Source organism: Apostichopus japonicus, chromosome 16 (genome assembly GCF_037975245.1).
Source record: "Apostichopus japonicus isolate 1M-3 chromosome 16, ASM3797524v1, whole genome shotgun sequence".
NCBI lineage: Eukaryota > Metazoa > Echinodermata > Holothuroidea > Aspidochirotida > Stichopodidae > Apostichopus > Apostichopus japonicus.
The window spans coordinates 26,039,536-26,065,563 of NC_092576.1; the positions used below are offsets into that span (position 1 = coordinate 26,039,536).

General features: G+C 40.5%; 1 protein-coding gene across 9 annotated transcripts in view; it reads right to left on the minus strand.

Moving 5' to 3' along the window:
• The window catches only part of LOC139982457 (DNA-directed RNA polymerase III subunit RPC2-like), a 159,996-nt gene that overhangs the window by 108,029 nt on the left and 25,939 nt on the right, over positions 1-26,028 (minus strand). For 6 of the 9 annotated variants that reach the window (XR_011798185.1, XM_071995352.1, XM_071995351.1 and 3 more), the window contains exons 8-22: positions 19,082-19,198; positions 18,096-18,233; positions 16,009-16,173; positions 14,727-14,837; positions 11,390-11,479; positions 10,781-10,943; positions 7,776-7,929; positions 6,662-6,835; positions 5,588-5,715; positions 5,369-5,454; positions 5,075-5,198; positions 4,703-4,861; positions 3,747-3,870; positions 849-992; positions 448-514 (exon numbers count right to left, since the gene is read on the minus strand). Coding sequence is in view for 8 of the 9 variants with exons in the window: in XM_071995352.1 (XP_071851453.1) it covers positions 448-514; positions 849-992; positions 3,747-3,870; positions 4,703-4,861; positions 5,075-5,198; positions 5,369-5,454; positions 5,588-5,715; positions 6,662-6,835; positions 7,776-7,929; positions 10,781-10,943; positions 11,390-11,479; positions 14,727-14,837; positions 16,009-16,173; positions 18,096-18,233; positions 19,082-19,198 (1,944 nt within the window). In the remaining variant the exon portion in view is untranslated. The remainder of the gene's footprint in view (positions 1-447; positions 515-848; positions 993-3,746; positions 3,871-4,702; positions 4,862-5,074; positions 5,199-5,368; positions 5,455-5,587; positions 5,716-6,661; positions 6,836-7,775; positions 7,930-10,780; positions 10,944-11,389; positions 11,480-14,726; positions 14,838-16,008; positions 16,174-18,095; positions 18,234-19,081; positions 19,199-26,028) is intronic. The other 3 variants (XM_071995356.1, XM_071995354.1, XM_071995359.1) reach the window with 3 other exon arrangements.

Sequence of the window (26,028 nt, forward strand, 5' to 3'; positions counted from 1 at the left end):
CACAGGTGACCTTTGACCCCAAATTTCGGACCATCTCTGATGGACCTATACCTAATGGTCCTTGTGTCCAAGTTTCATGAAATTCCATCAAACACTGTGCGAGTGGGAGCGGTTTTACCAATTGTTGACGGATAGAGTGATAGAGTGATAGACGCCGCACTGTAACAATAGCTCACACCAGCATGCTGGTATGAGCTAAAAACTAACGATAAGCCCACAAGGTCCTATTTATTAATATAATTACAAAATCTCAATGCCTCAGTCAACCCAAGCTAACTGAGTGTATTCAGATTATTTAACATATCTCGGTTGAACCGTACTTACAAACCAAACTCATTTCAGTCAGTTTCATTGAAATAGTGACATAAATCTCTATTCATCCTTCAAAACAAGGAATGCTATATGCTATATGTATGAGTCAACAACAAACAATAGAGATATACTTACAATGTCTGGACAGATACCAAGGTCGTTAAATGGCATGTCCTCTTGCTGTACAATTAAACCACAGACTCTGTGTTTGGTGAAGGAAACCAAAAATAAAATGTAAAATACATTATTATTATAAATACTACCAACATTTCTTTTAGAAAATAACTTAACCGAAGGTAATAACCAAACCTTTCTGTTCATATCTACTGCTGAATTTATCCCCTATTTCTGGTCATCCCCTTTCTAATAGCTATGTTCCTTTTTACACATAAATGCTTAAAGAGAGCAAAGAAGCTAGTCACCCCTTCTGTCCATGTCTGCTGCTGAATTTATCCCCTATTTCTGGTCACCCCCTTTCTAATAGCTATGTTCCATTTTACACATAAATGCTTAAAGAGAGCAAAGAAGCTAGTCACCCTTTCTGTCCATGTCTGCTGCTGAATTTATCCCCTATTTCTGGTCTCCTCGTCTGGCGAAGTAAAACTTTGATCAAGAAGGCTTCTTCGGGATTGGATGAGATCATGACATTTTCAATGTAAGAATCTACTGGGCCTTTGTATCTTAGGAACAAAAAGGCAGATCAAAACTTTGAATAAACAAGGTTTCATTCAAACTAATTTAGTGGTGCAGTGCAATGAACTAATCAACAGCTTATTTATCAAAGTTAGGCTAAATGTTAAGGTTTAATCCAACATTAAATGCATTTAAATAACAAGAGCATCAATGATGCAGTATCTCAATACTGGAAGTTCTAATTTCGATTCCTAATTTCATATCTTTTCTCTGTCTCTACAATTATCATTATCAATCATGATACAACAAATATAGAACTTGCATTTACACTACTTTTCCACGAATCGTCTCTGCAGGTTACACTTCATCCTGTGAGTGTTGCGAGTGTCGTTGTAATACAAGGCTCTTAGGTATCCATTTGTTTGTATGCTTTTTAATATTGATAAATGTAAGGTAATGCACACTGGTAGTAGTAAGCAAAAGTTTACATACAATCTTAATGGTGTGGAGTTACAGGAGGTCTCTGTTGAAAGAGACCTAGGTATCTACATTGACTCATCTCTGCAACCTTCTAAACATTGTCTTGAAGCTGCTAAAAGAGGTAATAGGGTTTTAGGTATGATCAAGAGGAACTTCAGTTTTCTGAAAGAGGACATCGTAGTTAGGCTTTATAAGCAATTGGTTAGGCCTCATCTGGAGTATGCTGTGCAGGCTTGGAACCCTTACTTTGCTAAGGATAAGTACAGAGGAGGGCTACTAGGATGATTAGTTCATTAAAGGGGGTTCCTTATTATAGGCAGTTACAACTGTTGAATCTCACCACACTGGAGCTTAGAAAGTTACGTGGGGACTTGATCCAGGTTTTCAAGATTGTTTATGGTTTCGACAATTTATCCTTTACCAACTTTTTCTTGTTTGCTAACAGTAGTTGTACTAGAGGTCATTGTCTTAAACTCCAAAAGTCGCATAGTAGGATTAATATTCGGGATACCTTTTTTTTCTAATAGGGTTGTGAATGAGTGGAATGGTTTGCCTGAGAAAGTTGTACTTGCAAGTAGTGTGAATGGGTTTAAGAATGCTTTGGACAAGCACTTTAAGCATTGTAATCGGGTCTGAGTGTCTGTGTCTTCAGTTTTTTCTCTCTCTCTATAGGGTCCTTGATGGGGACTTAAGTGTCCCTCCTGATCCTTTTTTCTACTAAACTAACTAAACTATAAAATCGCCTCTGGATTTTTTTTTTTTTTACAAATTTCCAAAATACGTAAATATGACATCCTACCTTATCAGCACTGTGCTAAGCGAATGGCCTAACCACCTTGATGTGTATGTCAACTGTTAATGGCTTGAAATGGGCTAAGAATACTTACTCAAAATATCCATCTCAAAAAGCATCTCAGACAAACCATCCATCTTCAATCTTTACCAAAGTGTAAATTTTAATTACATATTGCATACATTCCGACATTATTTTGTGCTCATTTTCAGTATTTTACCTTTTTTGAACAAAAAGAAATGTTACGAACTTGAAGTTAAACATACCTAATTCGTTACCTATTAAACTCCATGCAAGTTCAATTAGAAATGTATGCTAAGGCCAATCAAACTGGAAAGCAAATTGTACCATCGTAACTTGTTTAATATTACTCTAGAATGTTACCAGATTGATGTAAAGAAATAATAACAACTAGAAACTACTCCAATTAAAATACGACATTCCCTCTTTAAGACATAGCACATACCTTCCAAACAAATGCCGATTTCCAGCAAATTGAAAGTTGTAAACTAAGCTACGATTTTTTTTTTTTTTTTGCAAACCTATCGTTAGGCTACATTTCCCATTGACTTAGTGTGGTGGTTAGGCTAACATGAAGTCGAAGGTTGCAGTATTTCATGGATATTTTAGTTTGAGTTAACTGCGTCACAATTTCAGCGAATAAGGAGATGCTTAGGCAAGATTTTCCGTTGACTACGTCTGGTGTTCGGGTACCATGCGGGACGATAGCAGCTAGGAAAGTATGTTAAAAGCTACGCAAAGTATTTTTTTTTTGCACAACAATGATTGGACTACAAATTAAACGTAGTAGTCAGCAGTACAAAAATGTGTATATGTAATTAGCGTGCAATACACTACACACGGTACAGAAAAATTGGTCGCGAGGGTAGCCATTTTCGTATATCTAACATGTAGCTGCCATGAGTTTGGCCAATCTGCTACAAACCATGCTTGGAGGCGGGGCTTAATCATCAAAAACAGGAAAACGTGGGCAAAAGTTCCCTACAAACAAGTTTTGGAGCGTGTGCAAAAAGGCATGAAACAAACTGTGTTTCGGTCCGATTTGGCCCGATTTGGACATAAATCGGTGAAAAAGTCATAGAATGAGATATAATTCTGGAATAAAAAATAGTAACTTTTGTAGGCCTATATGATATATGCTTGCTCTGGAAATTCCAGAGAAAAAGAACTTTGTATGAAGACGCTGAAAAATTTTTAAGAGAAGAGAGAGTCCCACTAACTGTTACAATATCTCTATACATGTAATGTATTGAGATAAAAATAGAATGTGTTTCCTTCGCATATATCCTTCACTACATTTTACACAACCAATATTTGCAAGCGGGGATGTAGACAACGTCAGTAATCCAACAATTTCAACAAGTTATGTATAAAAGAAGTCCCTGAATGGGGTCACTGGATAAGATTAATTAATCTGGCCTTTTGAGAATGTCTGCTAGCTTGGTAACCCAGTATGAACACAAAACATTTAACATCAATGTCGTCATGGCGCCCTGTATACACTCACGTGATTGGTACATCTTGAAATTCTTGTTGCTGCTGTTCAGATTTATTCCCTGTCTCTATTGGACTCATCGTTACCACCGGCATAGACTTATTGAGAAGAACCTGCTTGTTGGTTACCCGTTCACCTTCATGAAAAAGAAAGACACAACCGACGTTATAACAAAATTAGTTCAGAGTGATAACGACACTGTATGTTACAATAAAAACCTAACGCCTGCCAATGGACATGCAGATATACTTCAGTCTGAAGTGTTTGTCAGCTATCAGAGCGTCAATATACAAGGCCGAGCAGACACTCTCTAAACAACACCACAAACTCAAACCAGAATCCTACAGAAAATAAAACACAGCCCTGCCCTGCCCACATCATCTAATCAGCATATTATCAACGGACTAATTGCACACAATGGTCATAATGTGAGGCCCTTATCAAAGAATCATAAACAAGCAGTATCGCCAACACCGCTAATGTCGAATAGAAATTATCTAATGATATCAATGATACTAATAGAAATTATCAGTAACTAATGATATAAATACTGACCCGGACTATTGATTCCATCAATACTGAATCGAACTACAGATTCCATCAATACTGACAAGGGCTACAGATTCCATCAATACTGAACCAGATTACAGATTTCATCGATACTGACCTGGACAACAGTAACCATCAATACTTACCCAAAATACAGTAACTACTGTATCAATTATGACCTGGACTAGAGACTATCAATACTGACCTGGACTACAGATTCCATCAATACTGACCTGGACTACAGACTATCAATACTGACGTGGACTACAGACTATCAATACTGACCTGGACTACAGATGCCATCGATACTGACCTGGACTAGACTATCAATACTGACCCGGACTACAGTAACCATCAAAAACGACCTGGACTACAGTAACCATCAATACTGACCTGGACTACAGACTCTCAATACTGACCTGGACTACAGATGCCATCCTGGTCCAGCACCTTATGTTTCCAGATGACCTCTCTAGTATTGCCATCGATCAATGGGCCCATGATGCGGTCAAACGATTGGTTGGCATATTTCTTCAAGATGCACTTCTGGTTTCGGTAAACGTGGCATCGTCCAAATCCTATGACGGAAACATTAAATTACCAACAGCTAACCACTATATGCAATCTTAACCAGAATGCAAAAATGCATTGTGGTTTCGATGTTTTCTTAATGAATCTGACATAATGCATAGTAACATACTTGATATGAGTAATACAGTGACAAGCAGTGTGATGTGACAAACAATAAATTCACAATGACACAGGCTGTCCTGAAATGACCTTTGGCTCACCCCTGTCTACAGAAGCTTTGTTGAGGATGAGGGCGTCCTCTATGTCGTAACCACTGTAACTCATGACAGCCACCATGGCATTCTGACCAGCTGGAACCTTATCAAAACCAATCAAATCTATAGTCTGCAAGAAGAAACCAAAGTGAAACATAAAACAAACAGTTTAATTATTGAAATTGATTCAAATCAAACATGTCAAAGATATGGATTCTGTTATGAATGGTGATATAGATATAAAGAATGAAATTAATATTTAAATACGACTACTGAGCTAGGAAAGAAATACTTCGATACCTTTGATTTTACCATCGGAGCTTCGGGGTAAGTCAACAGGTACATCAGGGTGTCTATGCGGTTCCTTTGGTTGTATGCAATAGTACCTATGGATAAAGAAAAAACATACAAACACACTTTTACCACTGTTAGTACTGGATAGGGTTTTTTAGTATTTACTGTGGTATTCATACCATGTTCACAAACTGATGTTTAACACTGTGTAACCACACAACTTACCAATAGCTTGCTTTCCCATAGCACACTGGTAGGTATTTCTAGGTGACTGGTTATGGTGAGGATAGGGGATCAGTCCGGCACAAACTCCAAGGATTGTAAACGGCTCTATCTCAAGATGTGTAGTTTCACTGAAATGAGAAGACAAAACAAAATAAAACTGTTAGCAAACTGCATATCCACTAAAGAGCCTGTGTAATAGAATGTGTAAAAGTTAGTTGGCCTGACGTTTCTATCCTAGCAGGATCTTCCTCAGAGGCTGAATGACAAGTGAAATGATAAGAAACAGAATAGGGAGGCTGTTGCTCATAAAGACAGTATACACAGATTACTTTACACATGTCAGACTGTGTAGGTACCTCGTCTATAGAGTTTATAATTCTCGTCACTTCCAGCAATCTCCAGTGTGGTGCTTGTGCTATTAAGCACAGATCGTTTGCTTCTGTGACTCTCCATGGACAATGTTGAGTGGGTGCATGATGAAGCGTGTCAATACTTGGTTCAACATTTATTGTGTGCCCCAAGTTACCGTTGCATTTCAGCTTTGAAAATTGCTCAAGGACGGAATGGGGAAAGGATAAGGGCAGGGGTGATGAGGGGAAGGGTACAGGTTGATAGATTTGTTTTGTGCACACTATGTGTATTCATATTTATTGTATATTCATATTTATTGTATATTCACATCCATTGAATATGCATTTGCCTTGTAATGGGTGACTGCTTGATAGATTGGTTTTGTGCACATCTATTGAATATTCATATCTATTGTATATTCATTCATCTTGTAAAATGAGTGACAGGTTGATAGATTGGTTGTATGTTATCATATATTGTATATTCATATCTATTGTAAATTCATATCTATTGTATATTCATTCACCTTGTAATGAGTGACAGGTTGATAGATTGGCTGTATATTAACATCTATTGTATTCATATCTATTGAATATTAACATCTTTTGCATATTCATATCTATTGTATATTTACATCTATTGTATATTCATATATATTGTATATTAACATCTGTTGTATATACATAACTATTGTATATTCATATTTATTGTATATTCATTCACCTTGTAATGAGTGACTCGTAGAGAGCTATCAGACAGTCATTCTCTTCATTCACATCCAGGTATTCTACCAGACCCTCTCTCAAGAAATCTTCAAAACTCCTAATTTCTTGAGTCAATTCATTGATATGCTTCTGCAGCACCTTTGGTTTCCCTCTGTCCACTATAATGTACGGCCTGCAGTGTCAAAGAAGAGAGAGCAAAGGTTGCATAATACTGTCTTATCAGTAAAAAAAATATTCACTGTTTTACTACCAGACCACACTCAAAAGCCATAAAACACAAACCTGTTACCCTGAAAGTAATTACACTTTCACTAAAAGCTTATTGTCAGGTATGAACCTGTAGGTATGGGGGGGGGAACCTTCTAGAATGAATTCACAAATTTAACTCATTAATGTTTGTAAGAAATAATACCAAATAGATTTTAAAGTTAGCAACCACAGTCCTACAAGTTACACCCATGGTGGGTATCAGTCGCTGCACTACACAATTAATAGAAAGAAATATGAAGTCATTCCCCCATCCCTCCCCCCCACTCCCACCCACCCTCCCACCTCCTCCCTGGCCACTCACCTACACACCCTTCCACCATCAGATGCTATGTACACACATCTGTGAGTATGATTCGGACAGATGGACACAAACTCGTTGATGTACCAAACCCCCCCCCCTCCTACCTACCCTCCCATCCCCTTCCTGGCCACTCACCTACACACCCTTCCACCGTCAGATGCTATGTACACACATCTGTGAGTATGATTCGGACAGATGGACACAAACTCGTTGATGCACCCAGCCCCCCCACTACCACCCACCCTCCCACCTCCTCCCTGGCCACTCACCTACACACCCTTCCACCGTCAGATGCTATGTACATACATCTGTGAGTATGATTCGGACAGATGGACACAAACTCGTTGATGTACCCAGCCCCCCTCCACTCCCATCCACCCTCCCACCTCCTCCCTGGCCACTCACCTACACACCCTTCCACCATCAGATGCTATGTACACACATCTGTGAGTATGATTCGGACAGATGGACACAAACTCGTTGATGTACCCACCCCTCCCCCACTCCCACCCACCCTCCCACCTCCTCCCTGGCCACTCACCTACACACCCTTCCACCGTCAGATGCTATGTACACACATCTGTGAGTATGATTCGGACAGATGGACACAAACTCGTTGATGTACCCAGCCCTCCTCAAGAGCCGAAAATCCTGGATAAGCTTCTTGTAATTTTTAATGACTCCTAATATGTTACCTGAAGACAGAATAAGTGCTTGTTATAACAAAATTAGTATAAAAAAAACACAGAAATGCCAACTGCTATCTTTGTAGTCACTGATATCTTGATTTTAAGTGATTTTGCTATTTGATATCAGTCACGATCTTTGATGATCATTCATCAGTCACTTGGGCAAATACAAAAATTTGTAGGTCACCGGGGACATTACTATTACCATGTTACTTGACTGTACAAAATGGATTCGACTTCCAAATGCCGACCTATACTTAATACTGTACATACAGGCATATACACTAAGCCCACTGGCATACTGCATTCAACTTCCAAATGCCGACCTATACTTAATACTGTACATACAGGCATATACATTAAGCCCACTGGCATACTGCATACAACTTCCAAATGCCGACCTATACTTAATACTGTACATAGAGGCATATACACTAAGCCCACTGGCATACTGCATACAACTTCCAAAGCCGATCTATACTTTACTGTATATACAGGCATATACACTAAGCCTACTGGCATACTGCATTACAAATAGCCTATACAAAACTGCACTTCCCACACGATAGTCGTATGCAAACAAATAAACTTGAATTGATTGTTGATGCCTGGTAGCTTTAGTACAGAACAAGTTACCCGTGAAACTTAATGCTTATTCAAAAGAGATATGTCATTCATATATACAGGCATATACACTAAGCCTACTGGCATACTGCATTCAACTTCCAAAGCAGACCTATACTTAATACTGTACATACAGGCATATACACTAAGCCCACTGGCATACTGCATTCAACTTCCAAATGCCGACCTATACTTAATACTGTACATACAGGCATATACATTAAGCCCACTGGCATACTGCATTCAACTTCCAAATGCCGACCTATACTTAATACTGTACATACAGGCATATACACTAAGCCCACTGGCATACTGCATTCAACTTCCAAATGCCGACCTATACTTAATACTGTACATACAGGCATATACACTAAGCCCACTGGCATACTGCATTCAACTTCCAAATGCCGACCTATACTTAATACTGTACATACAGGCATATACACTAAGCCCACTGGCATACTGCATTCAACTTCCAAATGCCGACCTATACTTAATACTGTACATACAGGCATATACATTAAGCCCACTGGCATACTACATACAACTTCCAAAGCCGATCTATACTTTACTGTATATACAGGCATATACACTAAGCCCACTGGCATACTACATACAACTTCCAAAGCAGACCTATACTTAATACTGTATATACAGGCATATACACTAACCCTACTGGCATACTGCATTACAAATAGCCTATACAAAACTGCACTTCCCACACGATAGTCGTATGCAAACAAGTAAACTTGAATTGATTGTTGATGCCTGGTAGCTTTAGTACAGAACAAGTTACCCGTGAAACTTAATGCTTATTCAAAAGAGATATGTCATTCATATATACAGGCATATACACTAAGCCTACTGGCATACTGCATTCAACTTCCAAATGCAGACCTATACTTTACTGTATATACAGGCATATACACTAAGCCTTCTGGCATACTGCATTACAAATAGCCTATCGATTGTTGATGCCTGGTAGCTTTAGTCTAGAACAAGTTACCGGTGAAACTTAATCTTATTCAAAGAGAAATGTCATTCATCTTGATCACCTGAGAAAGTTCATTGTCCACACCAATAGACACCCCCCCCCCCTACTCATTAAATCAGAGTCTCAGCTAAGAGCTGATCCCTTCAGTGTAACTAAGCTGCAGACGTGAACTATAGCCTTGCTAGCGAACGCTGTCATGAAGATGATTAGATTTGAGAATAGTCCATTAATTGTCCCCGAAACTTAAATGTTTCCCCGAAACTTAAATGTAAGTCTTTATGTAATTTTTTTATTCTAATTACATCTATCTTATAAACAGGTGAAGTCATGGATACTTGTTTCAAGTATGTACCGGTATTTTGCCAAGACCAAAATAGTGAGAGAATGTACACAGGTTGTATTTCAAAAATAAAATAAAACTATTAGCAAACTGCTCTTCCACTAGAGAGCCTGTGTAAGAATGTGTAAAAGTAAGTGGGCCTGATGTTTCGATCCTAGCAGGATCTTCTTCATAGGCTAACAAAAAAACGGTGGTATTTCAATCAGGTACACCTGTTAGTTTATTTTCCTCCCTGTTGTTTTATTATGAACTAACTCCTTTAACTATGATTCTCGATGGATTCCTTTCTTACATGACAATCTATGAACAATTACGCTTTTCGTTTTGCTTCTCAAAGATGATTTCATTGAACTGTTTAAGTCAATATGTGTTTTTGAAAGAGGGTAAAATATCAGATTGCAACTCCAATATTCTACATGAATAATTCAAAGATAAGAGAGCAGGAGAGATTCAGCAGCCTGCGGGTCTTTTAAGGTGTTCCTATAATGATAAACAATCTTTACAGATACTTTGTTGGTCTGTTAAATCTGTCAGATCTGAGAGATCTTCCTATAACTAGGGATGAGCCTGGGTTAAAAAAAAAACACGGAACTTTGCAAAAAATTGTGGTATAGGCTCCAGTTTGCATATGCTACAGTGTGTTAGGATAATAGTTTTTGTCACCGAGGTAAAACAGAAATCACGGATATTCCTCGAATTCATCCTAGTATGATAAACAATCTTTACAGATTGTCTGTCTGTCTGTTAAATCTGTCAGATCTGATAGATCTTCCTATAACTAAGGATGAGCCTGGTGTAAAAAAAAAATGCGGTATAGGCTCCAGTTTGCATATGCTACAGTGTTTTAGGATAATAGTTTTTGTCCACGAGGTAGAAAAGAAATCACGGATATTCTTTACCATTAAGAAATACTGTATACACCTCTGATGAGCTGACCTCCTCCCCAGATAGGAGACTGACATCTTCCACACCAAGATTAAAAGCCACTTTGGTTATCGGTTGTTCATCAAGATCCGTGGTGATGTGAGTCATCAAGGCCAGATTCTTCACCAAACCGCAGGCCTGTAGATGCACATAATTTAACAGACAGCTTTAAGACTTGTACTTGCTTCTAAATTCTATTGTACAGATTCGCATAGTTCTAGACACAACGAAACATGTCATCCTGAGATTTCTGATACAATACTGTATTGAGCCTGATGTTTCAATCTTTGCAGGTTCTTCTTCAAAAAAACTAGACATTCGTAATAGCTTTTAATCTGGCTGCTTAAGTCCAAGCATCCAAACCTTACCCCAAAACACTTGATAAACTTAAGTGGGGTCCTTCGGAGTCAGCCTATGGCTTCTGCACTTCCAAGATAACAGTTAGGCTTTTTCAATATGTGCCCCAGCCTCACCCCTCTCCCCCAGAAACAGTTCGCGAAAGGGGAACAAAACCGTGGTAAACGAACATCTTCATGTAACCCCATCTACACCATCAAATAGATGACATTTTAGCTGGAACTAACCTCTCCTTCAGGGGTGTCAGACGGACAGAGCATGCCCCACTGGGATGGCTGTAAGGAACGAGGTCCACTCACTTTTCTGGTCTTTTCAAACTGAAAATGTAATAAGATTTTACTAAAGTGGAAATTATGTTCATTCAGTCAATGCATTCCTTGTTACTTTGACCTTTGACCCTACTTTGACCTCCACAAGAACAGAGACCATTTACTCATTTGATGGAGACAAGCTACCTTAATACCTAACAACATACCTTAATACCTAACAACCTACCTTAATACCTAATAACACGCCCTAATACCTAACAACCTACCTTAATACCTAATAGCATGCCTTAATACCTAACAACCTACCTTAATACCTAATAACATGCCTTGATACCTAACAACATACCTTAATACCTAATAACACGCCTTAATACCTAACAGCATACCTTAATACCTAACAACATACTTTAATACCTAACAACCTACCTTAATAACTAATAACATGCCTTAATACCTAACAACCTACCTTAATACCTAATAACATGCCTTAATACCTAACAACATACCTTAATAACTAATAACATGCCTTAATACCTAACAACCTACCTTAATACCTAATAACATGCCTTAATACCTAACAACATACCTTAATACCTAGCAACATTCCTGAATACCTCACAACATACCTTAATACAAGATAATTTTGTAATCAATATCTCCCTGCTGTTTCCTTACATGATCATGTCCCAATTTGTTTCCCTAGGTCTGGTTTTGCTTGCCATAAAAATATCTGTGCCAGAACTCTTCGCCAGCAGTGACATACCGTAGGAGAAGAGAAATATTCTGGTCATCATACCCAGGGCTGATATATATGACAGTTAATGTTATAATCCCTGATTACAAGAGAATGACTGAATGGCAGTTTCTGTACCTGACTGGATATTCTGGTCATCATACCCAGGGCTAATATATATGACAGTTAATGTTATAATCCCTGATTATGAGAGAATGACTGAATGGCAGTTTCTGTACCTGACTGGATATTCTGGTCATCATACCCAGGGCTGATATATATGACAGTTAATATTATAATCCCTGATTATGAAAGAATGACTGAATGGCAGTTTCTGTACCTGACTGGATATTCTGGTCATCATACCCAGGGCTGATATATATGACAGTTAATGTTATAATCCCTGATTATTAGAGAATCACTGAATGGCAGTTTCTGTACCTGACTGGATATTCTGGTCATCATACCCAGGGCTGATATATATGACAGTTAATGTTATAATCCCTGATTATGAGAGAATGGCTGAATGGCAGTTTCCGTACCTGACTGGATATTCTGGTCATCATACCCAGGGCTGATATATATGACAGTTAATGTTATAATCCCTGATTATGAGAGAATGACTGAATGGCGGTTTCCGTACCTGACTGGATATTCTGGTCATCATACCCAGGGCTGATATATATGACAGTTAATGTTATAATCCCTGATTATGAGAGAATGACTGAATGGCAGTTTCCATACCTGACTGGATATTCTGGTCATCATACCCAGGGCTGATATATATGACAATTAATGTTATAATCCCTGATTATGAGAGAATGACTGAATGGCAGTTTCTGTACCTGACTGGATATTCTGGTCATCATACCCAGGGCTGATATATATGACAATTAATGTTATAATCCCTGATTATGAGAGAATGACTGAATGGCAGTTTCCATACCTGACTGGATATTCTGGTCATCATACCCAGGGCTGATATATATGACAGTTAATGTTATAATCCCTGATTATTAGAGAATCACTGAATGGCAGTTTCCATACCTGACTGGATATTCTGGTCATCATACCCAGGGCTAATATATATGACAGTCAATGTTATAATCCCTGATTATGAGAGAATGACTGAATGGCAGTTTCTGTACCTGACTGGATATTCTGGTCATCATACCCAGGGCTGATATATATGACAATTAATGTTATAATCCCTGATTATGAGAGAATGACTGAATGGCAGTTTCTGTACCTGACTGGATATTCTGGTCATCATACCCAGGGCTGATATATATGACAATTAATGTTATAATCCCTGATTATGAGAGAATGACTGAATGGCAGTTTCCATACCTGACTGGATATTCTGGTCATCATACCCAGGGCTGATATATATGACAGTTAATGTTATAATCCCTGATTATTAGAGAATGACTGAATGGCAGTTTCTGTACCTGACTGGATATTCTGGTCATCATACCCAGGGCTGATATATATGACAGTTAATATTATAATCCCTGATTATGAAAGAATGACTGAATGGCAGTTTCTGTACCTGACTGGATATTCTGGTCATCATACCCAGGGCTGATATATATGACAGTTAATGTTATAATCCCTGATTATTAGAGAATCACTGAATGGCAGTTTCTGTACCTGACTGGATATTCTGGTCATCATACCCAGGGCTGATATATATGACAGTTAATGTTATAATCCCTGATTATGAGAGAATGGCTGAATGGCAGTTTCCGTACCTGACTGGATATTCTGGTCATCATACCCAGGGCTGATATATATGACAGTTAATGTTATAATCCCTGATTATGAGAGAATGGCTGAATGGCAGTTTCCGTACCTGACTGGATATTCTGGTCATCATACCCAGGGCTGATATATATGACAGTTAATGTTATAATCCCTGATTATGAGAGAATGACTGAATGGCGGTTTCCGTACCTGACTGGATATTCTGGTCATCATACCCAGGGCTGATATATATGACAGTTAATGTTATAATCCCTGATTATGAGAGAATGACTGAATGGCAGTTTCCGTACCTGACTGGATATTCTGGTCATCATACCCAGGGCTGATATATATGACAATTAATGTTATAATCCCTGATTATGAGAGAATGACTGAATGGCAGTTTCTGTACCTGACTGGATATTCTGGTCATCATACCCAGGGCTGATATATATGACAATTAATGTTATAATCCCTGATTATGAGAGAATGACTGAATGGCAGTTTCCATACCTGACTGGATATTCTGGTCATCATACCCAGGGCTGATATATATGACAGTTAATGTTATAATCCCTGATTATTAGAGAATCACTGAATGGCAGTTTCCATACCTGACTGGATATTCTGGTCATCATACCCAGGGCTAATATATATGACAGTCAATGTTATAATCCCTGATTATGAGAGAATGACTGAATGGCAGTTTCTGTACCTGACTGGATATTCTGGTCATCATACCCAGGGCTGATATCTATGACAGTTAATGTTATAATCCCTGATTATGAGAGAATCACTGAATGGCAGTTTCCGTACCTGACTGGATATTCTGGTCATCATACCCAGGGCTGATATATATGACAATCTGGACAGTATCTGTGTGACGCCTGCACGCTCCATTTTGAAACGTTTCAATGACCAGTTTCCCTGTGAAATAAGATACACAGAGAACAGATTCACATTGAGTATACAACACAAAATACCATTTCTAAACATGTTCCATTGTGGATATTTGGGTAGATATTGCAGTCAGGCTTTCTCTGTGATGCGTTATCCTTGCCAGACCTGTTACGTTATGTTACACTAAGGAGGAGACACTTTTCAGGATCTTTTCTCGTTTTCCGGGGGACAACAAGGCCTTACGTTGTTTCAGCGAAGGAGGCTGGCCAAAAAAAATGTAGCAAAGTAACATTGACCAATATATACACTGTAGGAGAGATGTGTAGTTTTGATGAATAGAACACCAATATGTACACTATAGGAGAGATACATGTGAAGGTTTGGTGAATAGTACACCAGCTTTGAGAATGATACCAATTTGCCCTATGTGGGGTTATTTCTTTACAATCTGAATTTGAAGTAAACAACCAATCGTTCGCCAGACCCTTCCAAGATTTCAAGACGGATATTCCATTTGCTGTTAAAGTACCTCCTCTACCCATCAAATACCCATCTCTAGATGTACTAGACTAAGAAGCCACCAATGCTTAAAAGATTTCTCAAAAATTTAAAAATGGTTTCAAAAATTGACACAATCTGAATTTAGATACCCATGTCTCTCAAAGTGCTAGGACATATCAAATTTGATTATATAAGTGTTAAAGTCCACCATTAAGGTTATTAACTGCCTGTATAGAATATTTATCCTCCTACTTATGCACCTGACAGAGTTACATCCTCTCATCAGAGGAATATTCCTCATAATTTTAAAACAAAACTGAAAACTCATCTCTGTACTCAGTAATTCATTGTCCTATTGTGAGACATTTTTTATTGGACACTTTTCTCTTGTATATACATGTTTGATTTTATATCAAATTGGTATGGTTTATATTTAGAATAGGTCAGGATCGATGGCCAGACACTGGTTTTTTTATTGGTTTGCTCTTTCGTTGCATGTTCCTTGTCTGGTCAGCGGTCATTTGCTTCTTTTGCTGTGTGTTTGACTTGTATTCTTTATGTATTTTATGACTTTTATATTTGTAAAGCGCCCTGAGACTTCTGTTACGGGCGCTTAATAAGAACTGTTTATTATTATTATTATTATTATCAGTAGTAGTTGAGTAATTTCTTTTTGCAATGTGGAACGAAGCCTTACTGTTGATATAGCAGTGTTGAGTCCATTGGTGATCTTATCCTGTCTCATGTGCTTCACTACATCAAATAGAGCAGCTCTGCTCGGCTTGGGAATGATTTGGTCTGCAATCTTCTTCAGCTCTGAATTAAACTTCTTGAAGAGATCCTCAAACAACAGCGAGATGAGCTGGAAAAATAAACAGCTCAGATGATCAGTTCATACCAGAAAAAGTCCCCAAAAAAGATGAACAAACAGGGTGATGTTTGTTTGATGACCTACTCACCCAGCCCCACTCCCCACTGCCTCCTCTCCCCAAGGCCACCAACTGATGGTAAAAGGTTTATACCATTTATTAGTAGGTTCGAGATATATGAGGAATGCACAGAGGAACTAAACAAGTCACACCACTTTAAGCAGGTGGAACAATGAAGACATAATTGTGCAGTTGCAGTTTAACAATTTATATGGGGTAATAATGTTCATAGCCTTGAAAGATGCATAGCAGTTATTGTACACAGAGCTATACTACTTTATATGGGGTAATGTTCATATCTTTCATAGATGCATAGCAGTTATTGTACACAGAGCTATACTACTTTATATGGGGTAATGTTCATAGCCTTCAAAGATGCATAGCAGTTATTGCACATAGAGCTATAATACTTTATATGTGGTAATGTTCATAGCCTTCATAGATGCATAGCAGTTATTGTACACAGAGCTATACTACTTTATATGGGGTAATGTTCATAGCCGTCAAAGATGCATAGCAGTTATTGTACACAGAGCTTTACTACTTTATATGTGGTAATGTTCATAGCCGTCAAAGATGCATAGCAGTTATTGTACACAGAGCTATAATACTTTATATGGGGTAATGTTCATAGCCTTCATAGATGCATAGCAGTTATTGTACACAGAGCTATACTACTTTATATGGGGTAATGTTCATAGCCTTCATAGATGCATAGCAGTTATTGTACACAGAGCTATACTACTTTATATGGGGTAATGTTCATAGCCTTCAAAGATGCATAGCAGTTATTGTACACAGAGCTATACTACTTTATATGGGGTAATGTTCATAGCCGTCAAAAATGCATAGCAGTTATTGTACACAGAGCTATACTACTTTATATGGGGTAATGTTCATAGCCGTCAAAGATGCATAGCAGTTATTGTACACAGAGCTATACTACTTTATATGTGGTAATGTTCATAGCCTTCAAAGATGCATAGCAGTTATTGTACACAGAGCTATACTACTTTATATGGGGTAATGTTCATAGCCTTCAAAGATGCGTAGCAGTTATTGTACACAGAGCTTTAATACTTTATATGGGGTAATGTTGATAGCCGTCAAAGATGCATAGCAGTTATTGTACACAGAGCTATACTACTTTATATGGGGTAATGTTCATAGCCTTCATAGATGCATAGCAGTTATTGTACACAGGTATGCAAACTTTAACACTGAATTATTTCCTGTGTTAAGCTGATGACCTCACACATGAAAATATAGGCCAACAAATAAAGATTGTTTCAAACTTTCCACCTTGATAGCTTCATGGTTCTCAGCACGCTGGACCTCCCCCCCCCTCCCAATGATGCTCAATGATTTTGATAATGCCTGCCGCACCGGAGATTGGCTTGGATCTCCACTAATTTTGACCAAAAAGCTGGCTTAAGACCAGTGGCAGAGCTAGGGGTATTGGTCAGAGGGGGCGAGAATGGTCTGTAGGGGCGCTTTAAACTTTATCTAAGCGGAGCGCCATCACAGGTTGGCGCAGAGCGTACAGAAATTTTTGGAGTATAGATACTCCCTAGATCGCCGGAAATGACCCTTTCCAGGCCTTGCTAATTTGCAGATAAACGAAGAATAAATAGGTGTCATCGGCAACAAAATGTGACAAATGTCAAAGGTAGATGAGAGCGCAATAAAAAAGTAATTAATCGCGAATAAGTAAAAAGTGGTGAATAGCTGAAAAGGGCACCAGCAGTCCATTTGAGTCCGCCAGGGGGGGCATCCGCCCCCCCTGACTTTATGGATGCTACGCCACTGTTTAAGACCAAGTCTAGTACATGTACAGTCACCAGCAGCAACTCACCTGGCCAGCCAACTCTAGTCTCTTGTTGCCATAGTAATCTCTGTCATCTACCTTGAATGAGTCACCCTGGGCTTCTATCACTCTCCTCACCATTAGTGCCAGATAGATGCATTTAGGGCGAAAGTTGAAGTTAACGACCTGCAAGGAAATATCAAAATATTAATTTACAGTTAGCACTAATCCATCAACTTTGTCCTGTGTTACACTTTCCTTGGCAAGGATTGGAAATATTGAAAGGAGTGCCTACTAATATGTTCTCAAAGATGGCATTACAACTTCTACTCAACAAATGAGGGAATCATTTATAATTCAGTTTTAAAGAAATATACCAAACAAACTTTAAGTTTACTTGAAGAAATACATTGTGCATGTATACATAAAACACTAACATGTACAATAGCATATTTGGTACAGGCATGCATTGGTCATGTTATATATATATACATATATTACCCTAACATATATAACAGCATACTTGTACAGACATTACATTGTACGAGTACACACACTTACGAGTACAATAGCATACTAGTATAGGCATACATTGTACATGTATAAACAACACTAACATGTACAATAGTATACTTGTACAGGCATACATTGTACATGTATATATATTACACTTACAGGCACAATAGCATCCTTGTACAGGCATGCATTGTACATATATAACACTTACAGGTACTATAGCATACTTGTACAGACATACATTGTACATGTATATATATAACACTAACATGTATTATAGCATACTTGTACAGGCATACATTATACATGTATAACACTTACAGGTACAATAGCATACTTGTACAGGCATACATTATACATGTATAACAGTTACAGGTACAATAGCATACTTGTACATGTATACATATATATAACATTTATAGGTATTATAGCATACTTCTACAGGCATACATTGTACATGTTGATAACACTTACAGGTACAATAACATACATTGTACATGTATACATGTAACACTTACAGGTACATGAGTGAGGACAGTGTTTGTGAGTAGATCCCTGGCCTCATCCACCTTGGTCTTGATCTGACCTCCCCATCGTTGTCTCTGCCTGAGCTTACTACCTATGTAGTTCAATGCCTAGTCAAAACAGTAAGAAAAAGATGGTTACCGGCATTGACAGGATCAATTAAAATCTTATCTTAATCTGTAATCTTAATCAGCTGTCATTAGCTTTATAACTACATTACAATCAACTAGAAAACAATACTATCCCCCTCACAACAGATTACAGGAGTTATATTACAGGAACTTATTATAGGACCTTGTGATTTTTTCAATCCTTTCTTGTACCTTTTAACGTTTTTGTTCTACTATGCTGTATTTTTGTACTCATTTTGTTTCTTGCAAAGGGCATTGAGACCGACGGTATAATGGGCTATATAAATAAGAATTATTATTATTAATATTATTATTATTATAGGTGCTAGACAGAATAACACATTAAAATCAATTAGAAATACAACACCATAGTGTTCTTACAACATTTTATCCACCCTTTTTTCTCCACACCTTTCTGTCTTTGTCCTTCTCCAGTTTATTCCCTAACCCCTTCCCTTAATCCTCCATTTGTCCCTCCACTGTCTATCTCCTACCTCTCCTCTTCCCTCTTGCTTTCTTCTCTCCATCCCTTTTCTACTAATCCCCTTACATCTATCTCTTTGTGTTCACCATGCTTATTAACCTGTCTGTATTCTGTGCGTGTTTTTTGTCCCTTCTGTTACTGTTACTTGTCATTTAGCTTTTGAAAAAGATCCTGCTAGGATCGAAAAGTCAGGCCAACTTTACTTTTACACATACACAGGCTCTCTAGTGGATAAGCAGCTTGCTAACAGAGTCATTTTATTTTAAAATTTTATCTAAGTTGCCTGTGTTACTCCTGCAAAAAGACTCCTGCAAAAAGAGCTGTCGAGGCCGCCTTTCCTCTAATGTCATGGGCTCTCGTTAAAGTTGTGCCAACTGCGAAGGGGCGAATAATCTCCGTCAGCCACCGAGAGAGGGTGTCCTTAGACACCGTTGAAAAGATGCTCTGGGTAGTATGAACAAGGACATGGTTGTTCCTCTCAGGGGTTGAGTCTTGTTTAAGTACCATTTGAGAGCCCTGACTGGGCCCCACAGTTTGTCCTCTGCGACTGAGGAAAGCGTCTTTATTTCAGGGATAAAGATGTCCCCCGGCAGGAAGGAAAGGACCTGGTTCTTGGGTATGAAGGACGGATCGGGGACCATTCTCCCGTGGTTCTCAAACCTAATATGGTTCTGCTTTGTAGGCAGAGCGTGGAGACAGCTCCTTCTTCTTGCTGACATGAGGTGATCAGGAACAGGGTTTTCTTACTGAGGGCTGCCAGCGAGGCTGAAGCCAGTGGTTCGTATGGTGATTTAGTGAGTGCCTGCAGTGCTGCTGATGGACTCCACGAGGGGGCGAGCCGTCTGGTCCGAGGACGCCTGTTTGCCATCCCCCTGAAGGGCTGGGTGATGTCCCCGTTGTTGCCCGGGGTGGACCCATCTGGAAAACCGCGGTGGATCGGGGTAATTGCCAACCTGTAGTTCTTGATGGTTGACACTTGCTTTCCCTCCTCGAAGAGGGAGTGAGGAAGTCTACCACTTGTGCCAGAGAGGTCTCGGCTGGCAGTGCCTGTCTGTTCTGGCACCATTCCCCGCCTAACAAAATAACCCTGATCAGCGATAACCTGTCAAACATAGAGACAGATCCCTCCTCATTGCGGTAGCCAAAAAGCCCCCGACTGACAGTTTATCTTACAGGTCCCCCTTTATACACCTGAATGGAAAGACGCAATGGAGATAAAATGCCTTGCCAAAGACACGACGGGATGATCTGGCCAGGACTCAAAACTGCAAGTCTTAGATCACCAGTCCACTGCCTTCACCATTTGACCACAGTGCTCTCGAAAAATGAGTACTGAATGGATAGTTTGCTTCATCAGAATCTTGGTCAATGCTACAACTGTTATACTGTATGTGACTCCTAAGACTATATATGTATTTATGTATTTTAGTATAATGTATTATATGTATTTTAGATCATCCTGCAAGCAGGAACTTGTGAAGAAACCTCATTGACCTATCAAGGCCGCAAGTTGACCGAATTCAGTCTCTTACATTCGTATTTAATGTCCATGATAATGAATTGTCAACAACTCTGTGACTGGACGACATACATTAATCTTGGAGTGACTCCAACTCGGGACCTTATGATTGAAAGGCACCGGCCTTAACCACTGAGCTACAGTAACTGGGCTATAGGTCTACTCATCAGGAACAAACTCCCAACAGGGACCGTGAAGTTGGTGAGAGGGTGGGTTTGTAGAAATTCCACCTCATACATCCCTGGCTGCTTTAACCGAGCCCGGGGAGTTACTCATCACGCACAAACGCGTTATTAAACGCTTCGTCTTTTGTTATGATAACGTTATTTGCGGTGTAGAAAAATATGTCACCGAAACGTTTTCAGGCTAGTAAATCCACACAAATTTCGTAAGGACATGAATATGACATTAATATAACATTAAAATCTCATAGAACGTTATGTCGACGTTTCAACAACACCACATTTGATGTTATAAAACGTATTAAATGTTATGCTAACGTACCTGTTACTTCTCAAGTCTCTTCATGTCGAGATGAGAATTGTATCACTATCGTAGTACAGTGAAAGTTTCCAACTTCCCATTGAAACCAGCTAGCGCATGGTCACGGCCAGCCTATCAGGTGCTACGAAGTGCAACTCTGCTTAAAGTTTTGGAACATCGAACATTATTCATGGAGCGTATCCCGTATGTTCGGAGCGTGATAGCCCTTGTAGCGTTGATGGGGTTCTATCCTACCCCTTATTCAACTTACTAACGCGTATGTCTTGGTAATTTACCAGAGAAATAGAGAGGCTTATTCCATAGGATCGCTCACATAGTCGACAGCTCGTTGCAGCAAGCGTTGAGCTCACACGTGGCAAGCCAGGTGACTGCCTGGCCCCGCCTCCTCTCTTAACAAATGTACCGCGTTATACACATTGCTGGCAGTTTGCCAAGGCTTAAGAAGTTTTCGTTTTCCTGGCACTTTGCCAATGTTTGAGATAGTCCTCTTTTTGGCAGTTTGCCAAGATATTAAAGCAGAGAGAGTACGTTACGAGAACCGTTTGAAACCATTCAGTCTTGCGCATTTTAGCATATTCGGCTTGCGCATTTTAACATGTTCTGAAAATGGGTTCCACAAGTGTTTTAGAACGCAAGTGAGGTTTTAAACCTAGATATATGGCGATGAATTATAATTAGAGAGGAGTATAATTAGCGAGGAGGATCTGACCCATGAATGCCCAGGAAAACTATGTCATGTCCTGGTTTCTGCTGGTACTGTACTTGTTAAACACATTTGGGATGTGTAGCGATTAAAGGTGTAGCGGTTGCGGTGTTTTTCCGCAATTGATTCGAACCTGTCGTCGCAGCCCAAGCTGCTAGTTTCGGGGGGCAACGATCCCCCCGATGTAGAGGGCTTTTCCTTCTCTGGGAAGCGGGAGTGACCGTCCTCTGTAACCCCGAAATCTAGTGATCGACCTCGTCGTCTAGGCCGGACAGGTTGACCGACGTTCTGCAAACCAGAAGTTCCTCACCGGGGGACAAATCAGGTTGCATTCTTTGGTCTGGGATTGATCGTGGTGTCGCGGCCGGGTGTTCGGTGCCCGTATTTGTCCTTCCCTCTCTGAGGCTGGGGATATGTATATCTCCCTTCGCCGTGGGAACCTCGCTCGGGGTCGGCTCTCTTTTCGGATTGGGCGCTCTGGGGGCCCAGCAGTTGTAACTCTCGTCGGCCCCCGGCCTCGGGATCGGCCGCGGCTCCAGCTAGGAGGTCTGCGGACCGGGTTTCTGCCCCTGCTTCCCCGTTCTGGGGGCCCAGCAGTCGTCGATCTCATCGGTTCCCGGCTCCGGGACCGGTTCTGGGTCCGTAGTGGGACTTTGGTTTCGGGCTCCCTATGGAGTCTCGTCGGGCCCGGGCCCTCCGAAGCCCATCTCTAGGGGCCCGGCAGTCGATTGTAGCTCCGGTTCCCGGCTTCGAGGCCGGTCTCGGATCCGGAGTGGAACCTCGGTTCTTCACTCCCTCTGGGGTCTCGCCGGACCCGGGCTCCTGGAGCCCATCTCTGTGCGTACCACGCCGAGTACCACTCTCCTCGACCCGGACATTCTGTCCGTTCCGGTCGGAATTTCTAATGGGCTTTACATTGGCCTTTAGCCTTGCCCTTGCCTTCCCCCTTGGTCATACAATCCGGACGTCGCCGGGACCTTGGGTTCTGGTCGGAATTTCTAATGGGCTTTACATTGGCCTAGGCCTTGCCCTTGCCTGCCCCCTTGGTCATACAATCCGGACGTCGCCGGGACCTTGGGGGGCAAAAACTCTTTCTTCTCTCTCTCTATCTCTCTCCTCCGGAAGGGGAGTCTCGTACATCAGCTAGTACAGTGCGCCAAGCCATTGGGCCACTCTATGTGTTCTTGGCCACTCCCCATTCTATCTCAAAACAACTCTTTGGCTTCTTCCTCACCTCCAGTCTCTCCTACAATTCCCTCCCCTCTCGGAGAACCGTTGGGGGTACAGGAAGGTGTCCAGTTTGTCCCGGAGCTTCGAACGCTTGCTAGCCAGCCAAGTGCATAATTCTTGCCAAGGAGCTGGCGTAAACAAGATTTAGACCAACAAGGGTCTCTGGGCTACAGGTCCTGCCTCTGGGGCAAGGATCCTGGCCAAGCCCCCCCTCCGGGCGGAACATAAAAACAATTGACATAATTCAAGTGGCTCCGAGTACATGATTGAAAAACTCACGTTAGGAAGGCTAGGAAAGGTAGTCTATCGCAAGAACGTAAACTAACCAAGTGAGTGGAAGGAGCGGGGTGGGGAGACTAGAATTGCCTTTGCGGTCTTTGATCACGATAACTTTCGTGGAAAATTCGTAGAAACTTCGTTGACAACCGTGCCCGCAGTGGTCTAAATTTTGTCAACGAACTTATTCGTTTTCAACGTTTGTTAAGCGAAAACAGTACTGTACGCTACAAGAGTGAAAACCAACACTTAGAAAGGCGACCAAGTAACGAAGTACATGAAACGAGCAAACATCTTATAAGAAAAATAACAGATAAAAACATGTACGGATAAGAACATGTAAACAAGGCGAGAACCGCCCATTCGCGCTAATGCGAAAAGGGGGCTCGTGGTTACAAGGTACGCTACAAAGGTGAAACCCAACACCTAAAAGCGAACAAGTAACGAAGGCATGGAAGGCAAATTTTTCTCTTGACCGGAGCCTGGCCCTTCTCTTTCCACACTCTCTTCCTCGGCCCCCTCTCCACCACCTCTCCTACCTCTTCCTCTCCTATCTGTACTAGGTCTCCCACTACTAGGGAGCCGCTGGGGTTGGGGAGCAAGTCTAGCATGTCCTGTAGCTACATTCTGAGTCCTGCTAGCCAGGTATTGATATTTAGCCAAGGAATGGGGGTGAACTGGGAACACACCAGACACGGGGCCCTCCTGGAAAAGTACGGCGCTAGGGACAAGGGCAAGTTCATCCCGGCCATCACTGGCCGGAACATGGAGCAATCAATGCATTTCAGCTGATTCCTAGACATGACTGAAAGACCCCTAGTTAAGGGAACAACTTCTTAACAATATGATAGGAGAAGCCCCCCTTCTCTGGGGGGGAAACCAGCTAACAAGGAAGAGATAGGTATAATGTAAACATATACAAATAAAAGTAAATATAAAAGTGATATACCCATGTAGTATAAAATAATATACACATGTGGTAACGGATAATAAAATATACACACATGGTATAAGGGCAATGCGATACTACCTTAACACCGTGCCTCGGCTAGAGGCCCGCGGCTTACAAGGTAACAGAATAGGCATAAGGCCAGCCCACAAAAAGGTGGGGAAAAAACCAGGAACGAGCCTGGGAACAAGGAAGGGACAAGTAATATATATATATACCGTATAAAGCAACGATAATACAAGAGAAGTAGAGTAGTTAACAACTAAACAACGGGTGAGGGAAAGAACTAACGCAATAGCGTGTGCAGCCAAAAAAGGCGGGAACTAGCGTAACTACGGTAAACAATTCGCGGAACTGCTACCAGTACTAGAGTTCTGCACAGAAAAAAAAGCGGAGCGAACGCCGCTCCCGAAAAACAGCCCTAAAAACCTCTCTAAAAAAAGAAAAGGATACTTATCGGGCTGCAAAGACTTGAAATACTTCCAAGAACAGTGGATGGGAAAATATTTCCGATCCTAGGAACCAAAAGTGGACGAAATTCGGTGGAAAAAATCCGCTCGAAAAAATACGAAGTAGACGCTTTGGTTGGTAGAATGAGAAGGGAGGTTGGTGACCCGTGAAGCCGGGTCACAGAGGGTGCACAGTGTTAAAAGATTACCAGGACATTCTAGGCGCGGTAGAATGGGGTGCATAGGTTGTGGGGAGACAGGTAAGCGAGGAACGAAGTAAATATACAACACCATAGTGTTCTTACAACATTTTATCCACCCTTTTTTCTCCACACCTTTCTGTCTTTGTCCTTCTCCAGTTTATTCCCTAACCCCTTCCCTTAATCCTCCATTTGTCCCTCCACTGTCTATCTCCTACCTCTCCTCTTCCCTCTTGCTTTCTTCTCTCCATCCCTTTTCTACTAATCCCCTTACATCTATCTCTTTGTGTTCACCATGCTTATTAACCTGTCTGTATTCTGTGCGTGTTTTTTGTCCCTTCTGTTACTGTTACTTGTCATTTAGCTTTTGAAAAAGATCCTGCTAGGATCGAAAAGTCAGGCCAACTTTACTTTTACACATACACAGGCTCTCTAGTGGATAAGCAGCTTGCTAACAGAGTCATTTTATTTTAAAATTTTATCTAAGTTGCCTGT